The 12,775-nt window shown below is 45.8% G+C and overlaps 1 protein-coding gene across 1 annotated transcript in view; it reads left to right on the top strand.

The window, feature by feature from the left end:
- The window catches only part of SLC4A9 (solute carrier family 4 member 9), a 369,367-nt gene that overhangs the window by 333,155 nt on the left and 23,437 nt on the right, over positions 1-12,775 (top strand). Inside the window, exons 19-20 of the mRNA XM_075856371.1 lie at positions 9,814-9,987; positions 11,780-11,926. Of these exons, the coding sequence (XP_075712486.1) occupies positions 9,814-9,987; positions 11,780-11,926 (321 nt within the window). The remainder of the gene's footprint in view (positions 1-9,813; positions 9,988-11,779; positions 11,927-12,775) is intronic.

The raw sequence follows: 12,775 nt of genomic DNA, 5'->3' as shown, positions 1-12,775 counted from the left end.
GAAGTATCATCCACTTCTCTTCAGAACGCCCAGCTTCTGGCAGTGCAGACACACAGCGTGTTCTCGAGAGATCACGCTGTGTCGTCACTCACTTCCTGCCCCAGGTCCTGCATCGTGTCGGACGAGCGAGGACACATCGGCACCAGAGGCTACAGTTGATTCTGCAGCAGCATCAGCGTTTGCAGGTAAGTCGATGTAGCTACTTACCTGCAAACGCTGATGCTGCTGCAGAATCAACTGTAGCCTCTGGTGCCGATGTGGCCGACACGATGCAGGACCTGGGGCAGGAAGTGAGTGACGTCACAGCGTGATCTCTCGAGAACACGCTGTGTGTCTGCGCTGCCAGAAGCTGGGTGTTAACGAACAGAGGTGGATGATGCTGATTCGTCAGCATCATACACTCCCATTCCTAACGCCCAGCTAGTAAAAGAAGTAAAAACGCCCCGATGTACACACATAATACACGCCCAGTTGTACTTTTACGGTAAACACGCCCAGTTGTACTTTTGCAAGCCTCATTTGCATAAATACAAAAATGGTCATAACTTGGCCAAAAATGCTCGTTTTTTAAAAATAAAAACGTTACTCTTATCTCCATTGCAGCGCCGATCTGCTGCAATAGCAGATAGGGGTTGCAAAATCTGGTGACAGAGCCTCTTTAAGTATACGACAAATTGCTTGGAGTACCGGCTTCTATTACGAGAGCTGATTAGGCCCCGCTCTGAGGCGAAGCCTAATCGGCTTGCTGTCAGTAAACGACTGACAGTTCTAATACATTGCACTAAATAGGTAGTGCAATGTATCAGAATAGACATCATGCAGTTGGACCTTCAAGTCCCCTAGACTAAAAAAAAGTGTAAAAGAAGTGAAAAAAATAAATAAATGTTTTAAATTATAACAAAAAATCAATCACCCTGTTATGTTATTCATCCCAAGCGGTGAACGCTGTAAAAAAAATTAACCAAAAAAGCAATGCCAGGATTGCTGTTTTTTGGTCATCTTGCCTTCCAAAAATTGGAATAAAAAGTGATTAAAAAGTCGCGTGTATCAAAAAATGGTATCTATAAAAATTACAACCCGTCCCGCAAAAAACAAGCCCTCACATAGTTCCATTGACAAAAAAATTAAAATGTTATAACTCTCACAACATGGCGACGGAAAAAATACATTCTTTTACAAAAAGTAATTTTATTGTGCAAAGAGTTGTAAAACCATTAAAAAATTCTATAAATTTGGTATCGCTGGAATTGACCCGCAGGATTAAGTTAACATGTGAATGCTGTATAAAAAAAATTTAAAAAACGATGCCAGAATTGCTGGTTTTTGGTTACCTTGCTTCTCAAAAAATAGGATAAAAGGTGGTCAAAAAGTCGTATGTAACCCAAAATGGTACCAATAAAAAATATAGCTTGTCCTGCAAAAGAAATGAGCCCTCACACCACTACAGCTATGAAAATATAAAATAAGTTAAGGTTCCAGTAAGTCAGGAAAGAAAAAATATGCAGTTGTGCAGGTCCGAGGGGAACATGACCATGGGATTACAGAGCTCGCTCCATTTCGAACCCTTATTGCTTAACCTTCCCCTCAATACTGTCCACCCCCTTACTTGCTTCCAGGCCTTTTTCCCCTCCACCCATGTCACTCTCCACTCCCCCAGTGAGACACACGAGACAGTGGGTTGGAAATTTTCGGCCACAGCAGCCATTTTATTAACAAATTTACATGAACATAAAACATTCCTTTATAAATAACATTACTAGGAAAGGGGAAGTCCTTGGAGCTCCAAAACTTTGGCGCCAAACTGCCCCCTGTATAGCTACTTACCCCCAGCCGTCCCCTACAGGCTCAGAGGCACCTTTCTGCTCCGCAGTTGGCTTGCCAAGTATGTAAAACCACTCACCGGGACACCACCCAGCAGGAGTCCAAAATAACGCCCATCTCCATGAGCAATTATGTATTTGTTAGGGACCATACCTCTGATGAATCCCCTACTGAAATTACCACCAACTCCAAGGACCCCCAATCCGCCACACGAGCATACTTAGACCCCCTTTAAGTATGCGAGCCCCCACCATCCATCATCGCCCGCTCGATTCCTTTCTGAATCCGCAAGGCCCATAGGTCAATGCCCACCGCATTGAGATGCACTCCATCACCTAGCCAATACTTCCCTTGGCCATCCTCGAAATCATAGTGCCGCACAAAAAATCCCCCGTTTTTCACCACAAAGCTGGAAACCGCCCGATTGACTTTTACCCAGGCCTTGTTCACACGCTCTACCGAACGCGCATTTCTCCATACACTACGCGGCACTATTTCCGACCAAATCACCTTTACCTTCGGAAAACAGGACCAAAGCCGGAGAAGGTCATACTTCACATCCCGAATTAATTCTCTAAACGGGCGAGTACCTAAGTCGTTTCCCCCTACATGAAGGACCAACAAATCAGGAACCCGATCCAACTGCGCATACCGATGGAAATCCGGCAAAACTCGACTCCACACCATACCGTGCGTGCCCAGCCACCGTATCACCACCGCCGACCTCTGGAACCCCAGTTGCCGCCCATCTGGCCGCACATCCGCCCTTAACGCCCCCCAGTGCACATATGAGTGCCCAAGAATCCACACCAGTGCCGGTGTACCATCTGAAATACAAGAATAACAACGATAACACCAACCAAAAACAGCACGTTGATACGAGAAAACAAATCACATAAAGTGGAGACGCACGTAGGACTTATACCTCCCCGACTCCCAACGACCTATGCGCTTCACCACATCAGGCCCCAACCCCCATGACGCAGCCTCCGTGGCTGCTCCTATACGAAAGGAGTGCGGTGAATAAATACCTTTATCCAAACCCAACACCTGCAAACATCTACGGAAGACCGCTGTAAACTGGCACCTTGACAAGAAAGCCCCATCCGTATGACATAACAGCGCCCCCCCCTACACCCTCGCAGCGCGACATACCGCTCATAGCATTTCACCGGGCACAACCCCGCCCTTGCCACCGCCCCCAGAACCACTCGTTTACCTTTTCCACTTTGATCCGATTTCGACCGCCTTACCCAGAATTCCACTCTCCCCCTTCCTCCTGTTACATCTTCCGCTTGCAAACCCCCCGCTCTCTTCTTACTAGGGGAAATTAACTCGCCCACTCTTAAAGCCCCAAAAAACGCCCATGAAAAAGCCAACTGAAACAATGCTACCTCATAGCCTGAGAAACACACCTTCCCCAACGCTTCACCTAACTGCTCCAAAAGCGCGAAAGACACCGGGTGACGGCCGTCCGGCCGCCCCGCCCCCTTTTTCCGAAACCCCTTCAACGCCTGGACAATCAAGAAATCTTTCGTCACGTCCCCCAACCCCCTTAGTTTAAAACCAAAGGCCAAAGCTGACACGAAACGATTCACTTTAGACACCGACCAGCCTTCCACTGAGACCCATCCCAAAAACCCCAACAAAGCTACCACTTGTTCCTCCATCGACCCGTCTCCGTGCGAACCTGTTAATCACGACACCCAGTCCCTCCACGCCGCGTCGTACGCCAACCATGTACCAGGCGCTAGAGAAGACTTAATCAAACCTCGTGCTGCTCTTAAACCACGTCCCAAAGCCATCCCGGGAACGCGACCCCTTCCAGATCCGCCTCCGGTGCCAACAGACGAAACCGCTCCCACTGTAGGCGAGAGAGAGAATCCGCGATGTCATTCTGCACCCCCGGAACATGAACCGCAACAATCCACGCATTGAGTTCCAAACAACGCAACACCAGCCGCCGTAACAACCTCACCACCGGGGGTGAAGAAGCCGTTACATTATTGATTGCCAACACCACCCCCATATTATCACAGTGGAACCGCACCTTGCTATTACGGAAACGCTCCCCCCAAATCTCCACCGCCACCACAATTGGGAATAGTTCCAGAAGTACAAGATTACGAACCAGTCCCAATGACACCCATTCCTCCGGCCACTGGCCCACGCACCACTGTCCTCCACAATAAATACCGAAACCCACACTACCTGCAGCATCAGTAAACAATTCCCATTGCACATTATCCACCACCGGCGAGATCAACAACGATTTTCCATTATACAAATTCAAAAACTCTCTCTGCATACTGCCAAGTCATCCCGATGCTCCCGCGTCAACCGCACAAAATGATGTGGGGCTCTAACCCCCGCCGTTGCTGACGCCAACCTCCTGCAAAAAACTCTGCCCATGGGCATTATCTGACAAGCAAAATTAAGTTTTCCTAACAACGACTGCAACTCCCGCAGCTAAATCTTATGAAGCCGACCCGCCCTGCTCACTTCCAATCGCAACGCTTCCAGCTTGTCCTTAGGAAGTCGACACTCCAATGCCACCGAATCCAGTGTAATACCAAGAAAAACTATACAAGTACTGGGACCCACGGTCTTCTCTGGAGATAACGGAACCCCAAATCGCTGAGCGACCCACTGTATTGCCCCCAGCAAATTGGCGCACACCTCCGAACCCGCTGGGCCCACACACAGGAAGTCATCTAGATAATGTATGACCGACTCTAACCCTGCCACTTCCCGGATTACCCACTCTAGGAACGAACTAAACGCCTCGAAGTACGCGCAAGATACTGAACAACCCATCGGGAGACACCGATCCATATAATAAGCCCCCTCCCAGTAACACCCTAACAGCCGCTGGCTGTCCGGATGAACCGGGAGAAGCCGGAAAGCCGATTCCACATCGGTCTTTGCCATAAGGGCCCCCGCCCCGTACCGCCGCACCCACTCAACTGCCGCGTCAAACGACGTATATATCACCGAGCACAGCTCAGGCGCAATGCCATCATTTACAGACAACCCCCCGCGGATACGACAAATGATGGATAAGCCGGAATTTATTTGGCTCCTTTTTTGGAACAACCCCTAACGGAGACACAACCATGTCCTGAACGGGCCGCACCGGGAACGGCCCCGCCATGCGCCCTAACCCCACTTCTTTACGCAACTTGTCTGACACTACCTCCGGATACTCCATTGCCGACTTTAAATTCCGTAGGGAAAGGGGGACCGCATGAACCGGGGCAGGGATCACAAAACCAAACTGAAAACCACGCAACAACAACTCGCCTTTCTCCCTGTCCGGGAACCTATTTAGGTACGGCTCCATCTCTTCCCACCTCACCGGCGTCAGCCCCATGACCCCCACCACTTCCCCCTTTTCCCTTCCCTTTTTTGAAACACTTGGCAGACCCGTGCGAAGTCCCGCCGCAAGAGGAGCAAGAGTGCTTAAACTTACAACCCGCCCCAAACTTGCATTGACCGTCGTTAAACTGCCAGCACAAGCCCGCCCTTCCTCCTGTCCCTCCCCCCGATTGCCCCGATTTTCCTGAGGGGCTGGCAACCCCAGCCCCCCCCCCCTTGAAAGGACTGCCCGAACTTAGCCGGGGCCATTACTTTTAACCAAAGCCCAATGTCTTTATTATACCATCTAATGTTGGGACGAACCGCTTTCCTCTGACGAAACTGTTCGTCATACCGCAGCCAAGTCTGACCCCCATGTACCCGAAAAGGGCGGAACAATTCTCCGGGGCCTTTTCCCCTATAACACTGGCCAGTATGGCAAACGCCTGCAACCAATTCACAAACGTCTGCGGGATTAAACGATATCGACGCTTCTCTTCCTCCTCCTTTTTACTTTCCTACCTTTTACCCTTGTCTAAATTAAACTTTTCCAGAGGAAAAAGCAAAAAAATTTCTACGTACTCATCCCTCCAAATTTTTTCTTTCACTTCAGTCTTCAAATGCGACCCCAACAACCCCTCAAAACAAACGTACACCTCGCCTTTAGCTTTATCATCTAACCTCACCCTATCCACATCCTTATCTTTATCAGTCTGAACCGCAACCGTCACTCCCCCGACCTCCACCTCAGATACCGTCCTCGGGGGTTGCACCGATTCACCACCAAACCCCCCACCCCCGCTTCCGGAACCCACGCCTCAACCAGGGAATGCAGCAGGCAGCCTACCCTCCTCACAACGCACTAGCAACGCCTTTACACAGCCAAGCAATTCCTGCACATCTCCCCCCCCCCTCTCCCAACAGACAACAACCCAATATTTTCAACATTCCTAACTGCCTCCCCTTGGGAACCCTCCCCAAACCCCGGGGATCTAAATAATGCTGGAAATGTATGTAATGGTGACATCGACTCACCAGACTGCATGGGCGCTGAGTTCCCACCAGCCGGGGCGACGGGACCTCCTTGACGATCATCCTCCATCGGCACAGCTCCGTTTTCGCCCACCTCCGGACATCTGGGGCCTGAAGCCGCACCGCAGGCTCCGCAGCCGTGCACACCATCCTGAACCGCATAAATGTCGCCAGACGTCAAGAGCCGTTCCGGCCTCCGCTCTCTCTCCACCGCTGCCCCCTCCCTCCGTCTCTGCAGCACCACCGATTGTGGCCTGCGTGACCGTCCGGGGACATCTTCCTGCTGACAGGCGGGCCGCCCGACTGGAGCATCGCCAGAACGGCCCGCTGCAAATCCTCGTGGTGCTGACCTGGAGACGGGAGGCTGTCCCACTGGCCTGGGACCCTGCTCTCCACTCTCCGGAGGGCCTGACCGGCGACCGGGATTCCTCCTGGATCGGGACCTCCGCCCCCTAGTGGTGGAAGCGGAAACCCGGCCCGGAGCGTCCCTCGAGGGGCTCCCAAGCCTGCGTCGAGCCCTAGGCAATTCGTCCGGGCTAAGGCGTTCTGGCGGCCACACCCGCCGCGACCGCCGGAGGGGGGATGTCATCACCTCAGGCGCTGCCTGCGTCCCGGCCACACTCGAACCCGCTGCCTCCTCCAGGCCTGCCGACAACTCCGTCCCAGATGCCACCGGACCCGTCCTCTCTAGCTCCTCCTCAAGCCAGGCCATGCCCCGTTCCGCCACAGCCTGCCGCACTTGCTCCATCAGGGCCTGCATCGTTCTCAAGGTCAGTACAAGTCTAACTGCTTTCCTGGGGCGTGAATGGCGCGAAACGGTCTCTCACCCTTCCTATATGCCCTCTGTCCACCACGCCCCCTCCCCTCCACCTTCCTCCCCCTCCTTCCCTTGAACTTTTCACCTCATTCCTTCTCCCCTGCAACCCTGGTCATGTTTGCCTCCCCCAATCATTGCATGATGTGTCCGGCTATTTATTTTCTTCTGTTTCAAGAGGCGATTTATCAAGGCCCTAAAATAAAGGGAACCAGGAAGTGTAGAGCCCAAACATATCTGCTGATAGCGAGGGTGCCCGTATTATACCAGGACAACTTTCCCAACAAAATTCCCCAAACTGAAAAGTTGTAGTGTGTACCAGAAGGGGATAAGAAACGACAAGAAACTATTAAGTGAGACAGTGGCCTGTTTATAAGGGATTGCTTCACAGCGTCACACACATCTATGGATTATTCTATTGTTTTTTTTTACCCCATTATTATACCACCTTATTATACCCTGATGCACTCCACCCAGCTTACATATGCCCCCACATTATAAACTCATTCACCAGTAAAACCAAGCAAAATCTGCACTACAAAAGAAAACGGTGCTGCCTCCCTTCTGTGCCCTACACTGTGCCCAAACAGCAGTTTACTTCCATATATATCGCATCGCCATACCCGGGAGAACCCTTTTAACAATTTTTGGGGTGTGTGTTTCCATTGGTACAAGCTGGGCACTACATATTTGCCACTGAAATGGCATATCTAGGGAAAAATTGCAATTTTTACTTTACACCATCCGCAGCACAATCATTTATGGAAAATACCTGTGGGTGAAAATGTTCACTACACCCCTTAACAAATGCCTTGAAGGGTGTAGTTCCCAAAATTGGGTCACTTCTCAAGGTTCTTTTTTATTATTTCACATCAGAGCCTCTGCAATTGTGAACCAATACTTTGTAAGCCGCCAAATTAGGTCTCAATTTTGCATGGTACTCTTTTACTCCTGAGCCCTGTGCAATGCCCAAGCAAAATACTAGGGCCACATATAGGGTGTTTCTAAAACCAGCATACACAGCATAATAATCCGAGAGCTGTCTTTTCATAGTGGCAGAAGCTGGGCACCATATATTGGCATATCTATGGAAAAATTTCCATTTTCACTCTGCAACATCGAGTGCACACTAATTTCTGGAAAACACCTGCAGGCTTAACATGCTCACTACACCCTTAGGTAAATACCTAGAGGGGTATAGTTTCCAAAATTAGATTACTTCTGGGAGGTTTCCACTGCCTTGGTCTGACAGGGGCTTTTCAAATTCAACATAGTGACCAGAAACCAATCCTGCAAAATATGCACTCCAAAAGCCAAATGGCACTCCTTCCCTTCTGAGCCCTTCCGTGTGCCAAAACAGCAGTTTATGACTACATATGGGGTATTGCTGTACTCGGGAGAAATTGCTTTACAAATGTTGGGCTTTTTCTTTTTTATTCCTTGTTTTTTTTCTAAAAGCTACACCTTATTGGAAAAAAATGTAATTTTTATTTTCACTGCCCAATTCTAATAAAATCTCTTAAACACCTGTGGGGTAAAAATGCTCATTAAATCCCTATATGAATTCCTCAAGGGGTGTTTTTTCCCAAATGGAGTCACTTTTGGGGAGTCTCCAATGTACTGGTACATTAGGGGCTTTGCAAATGCAACATGGTGCTTAGAAACCAATTCAGCAAAATCTGCGCTCCAAAAGCCAAATGGCGCTACTTCCCTTTTGAGCCCTGCCGTGTGCCCAAACAGCAGTTCATGACCACATATGGGGTATTTATGTAATCTGGAGAAGTTGGTTTATAATTCTTGGGGGCTTTTTCTTCTTTATTCCTTGTGAAAATTGTTGTTTTTTTTAGCTAATACGACATATTTTTGGAAAAAGTTATACTTTTAATTTTCACGTCCAAACTCTAATAAAATCTATGAAACACCTGTGAGGTAAAAATGCTCACTACACCCCTACATGAATTCCTTGTGGGGTGTAGATCCCAAAATGGGGTATTTTTGGGGTGTTTCCTTTGTTTTGGCATCACAAGAGCTCTTCAAACCTGACATGGGGCCTAAAATATAATCTAATAAAAAGAAGGCTCCAAAATTCACTAGACACTAGAGCCATATCTGGGATATTTCTAAAAACTGCAGTATCTGGGCAAAATAATATTGAGTTGTGTTTCTCTGGTAAAACCTTCTGTGTTACAGAAAAATTGGATTAAATATTAATTTTTGCAAAAAAACATTGCTTTAATTCTTGTGAAACTACTAAAGGGTTAAGAAACTTTCTAAATGCTGTTTTGAATACTTTGAGGGGTGCAGTTTTTAAAATTGGGTTATTTATTGGGTGTTTGTATTGTAAGGGCCCCTCAAAGCCATTTCACAACTGAACTACCCACTGTAAAAAAAGCCTTTTGAAATTTTCTTGAAAAGTTCTAAGCCTTGTAACATCCTAGAACAATAACAAGATGTTAAAAAAATGATGCAAACATAAAGTTGACATATGGGAAATGTTAGTTAGCAATTATTTTGTGTGGTATAACTATCTGTTTTACAAGCGGATACATTTAAATTTCACAATTAAATACTGAAGTATAAGTCCAATGTGTCATGAGAAAACAATCTCTGAATCGCTTGGGTAGGTAAAAGCATTCCAAAGTTATTACCACATAAAGTGAGAAATGTCAGATTTGAAAAATTAGGCTCTGTCAGGAAGATCAAATGTGGCTGCAGCAGGAAGGGGTTAAACTGTATGATTTTCAATTTTGCACTAACGCATCTTGTTTTTTTAATGTTTTTTTTTAAAGTTCACTGAACGGTTGAAATTGCTGTTTATTCCACCTAAGCATCAGCCAGACCTAATATACCTGCGCCATGTTCCACTAAGAAAAGTCCATTTCTTTACCCTAATTCAGCTATCTTGTTTGATCATTTTGTGGATACTAAAATCAACTGTGGCAGCAATTATCTTTCCTTTGATGGTAAATATGCTCATATATATTGTCAATACAAGTTCAAGCAGGATCACCATTATTGTGCTAAAATAAAATCATGGCAGCATGGATGCAACTAGATTACATTTTGAACACATTTTGGGGATTATAAGTGACTGGGAAATTGTATAATTTGCTACTGTAATGGAATGAGAAAGTAGGTTGTCTATCTCAATTGATGTCTACACAAAGAGGATTAGGGTCTGGTGTCATGTCTTTCACTATTAAAGGAGCCATGACCAATAGGATGGTAATGGATCCTGACAATCCCCTTGACTTATAATGAGCCCATCAGGTTTCCATTTTATTTCACAGGAAGGAATTGTATAGCAGACTAATCTATTCTACACTATCACAGAAAACCTGGTTTAATGGACCCTAATGGCAGTGTGAACCTAGTCTAATGGTGTGGTATGATAGATTAGTTGATCGAACCTTTTAATTTCACTAAAACTCGTTTTTATGCCAAAGTGCATTATTTTCTTACAGCCTTAATCAGTTTTGCTATGATAATTTTTTTTATATTTTATCGTTGAGGACAATGGGATAGCAGTTTAAAAACTAATAGAAACTGATCCATGTCCATAGATCCTGTATGGCAGCACATGGAGTCCTTAAGGAGAGAATCGGTATGGTGCCTTTGTGAGGCAAAATATTTTTCCCTTGAATCAATGCTTCTAGGGAAGAATCCCTCGGTAATAGAGTATCCAATGAAACTTGCCATGATGTTTAAACACATTGCGGCATATTTACTAAGGATGGTGAGAAAAGGCGCATATTTCTCAATAAATCTTTTCCGCTTGCCGTGCTCCACAATTGTGGAGCAATGAACGCGACCATGCGCCATCCATTTCCCCCCATCGGACATAAAATAAAATAAATGGATGCTTACCTCTTCACCCTTCCCCTCCGGGTCCCCTGAGTATGCTGCGGCTCATACAAAGTCCTGACACCAAGCAGCCTCAGGGCCTTATATGCGACACAGCACTCAACATCATCAGTGCTGCTTCACATACGTCGTGATGCTGCCTGGCGTCAATAATATAAGAGGAGCGGTGAGGTGAGTATACTTATAGTTTTACTTTTTTTATTGTCTGATTGAGGTAGTCTGAAGGGAGGGGTAGTCCGATCAGGGGGGCAAGGTACGGGACCCGAAACTGACTTCTACCCTACTATGCCCCACCGAGGGAAATCAACACCAGCTAGGAACTGGCGTAAATTATAATAAATTTGTCTGCTCTGCACACTTTTTGAAGCCACGCCCCTTTTTCAAAAAGTGGCGACGGCAGTATAAAAAAAACTGACGTACAAACGTTGATAAATTTCCCCATTGTGAAACTATGTAGTATCAGACAGGAGAGTCAGAAATTAAGGCTGGTTTACGCGTGCATATTTCTGTCCAAGATTTTTTTTTACCTTAGGTTTTACTTTATAATCATTATTTACATGTCACTGATAGGCAAGCTATGTAATAATTAACACTGGAAAAAGGAAGCACGGCACTCGTTAACACGGTGGTAGAGTTCCATTCCGTAGAATTATGTGAAGAAAACTCTGAGTGCTGGGTTTTCTTCGCGTAATAATTAACACTGGCTGCCATCTATGCCTGCTTTTAGTTTCAAGCTGGCTCTACTACAAAGGCCACAGCCAAACTTCTGATCACTGTTCATACCTGCCTGCTCTTCCCATTGTTTTTTTTTTTTTCATGATACACACCCTGAAATCATTTTTAGTTTCTTTCTAAAACTAAAGTAAAAGCTCTTATTTTAATCTGTTTCAGCTGTTGGCTCTTGCTGGTATACGAAAGGCAATGGAATATATTTTTTCTTTACATGATCTAAGCTGGCTGGATGACATTTTGCCAGAAAAAATTGTCACTAATGAAGAACCTAAGACAGAAGATTCAGATTCGACTGACAGTGAAGATGTAAGTCAACATTTTATCCAAAGTATTCATTAGAAAAGATGAATTATTTTTTTCTATATTAATTAATTTCTTTAAGTGGTTTAATATTAATTTTAATTCACTCATGGGGGGAAAGGGGCATGCTGGCAGGACAAGAACTACAATATGTCCTCCCAGCATTCCTCTGTATGCAGATCACCGCTAAGGGTATGTTCACACGCAGTGTCTTCAGGCGTAATTCGGGCGTTTTACACCTCCAATTACGCCTGAAAAAATGGCTCCATTACGCCTACAAACATCTGCCCATTGCTTGCAATGGGATTTACAATGTTCAGTTCCCACGAGCCTTTATTTTACGCGTCGCTGTCAAAATACGGCACATAAAATGACGGCTCGTCAAAAGAAGTGCAGGACACTTCTTGGGACGTTTTTGGAGGCGTTTTTTATTGACTCCATTGAAAAACACCTCCAAAAACGGCCATAAAAAATGCCGTATTTTCAGACGTTTTTGGTCACTATGTGTGAACATACCCTAATAGTGAACTAATGGCCAGCTTCCTCCAACCATATAAAAAAATGTAACCGTAAATAAAAGAAAACAGAAAAGTAAAAAACAACAACAAAATAAAACAACAAATAAAGGCAGTGAAATAAAAGTTTCTAAACCCTCCTCCAACCCACACATATTTTCTTTTCCCCCATTTCCAATTTTTCCCTTTACAAAAACTGAAAAAAAAATAAACGTTACTTGTTCTGTTTTGACATTCCATTAAGGTCCTATTTGTGCTGCTGCTGCTGCAAAAAAATAAATAATAATAATTGGGGGAAAGTATAAAATAAAACAAAAATATTCATCCTTAAAATGTGGCA

This window comes from Rhinoderma darwinii, chromosome 3 (genome assembly GCF_050947455.1).
Source record: "Rhinoderma darwinii isolate aRhiDar2 chromosome 3, aRhiDar2.hap1, whole genome shotgun sequence".
NCBI lineage: Eukaryota > Metazoa > Chordata > Amphibia > Anura > Rhinodermatidae > Rhinoderma > Rhinoderma darwinii.
Note: the sequence above shows the minus strand (reverse complement) of the source record. Positions and strands in the feature narration are given on the sequence as shown.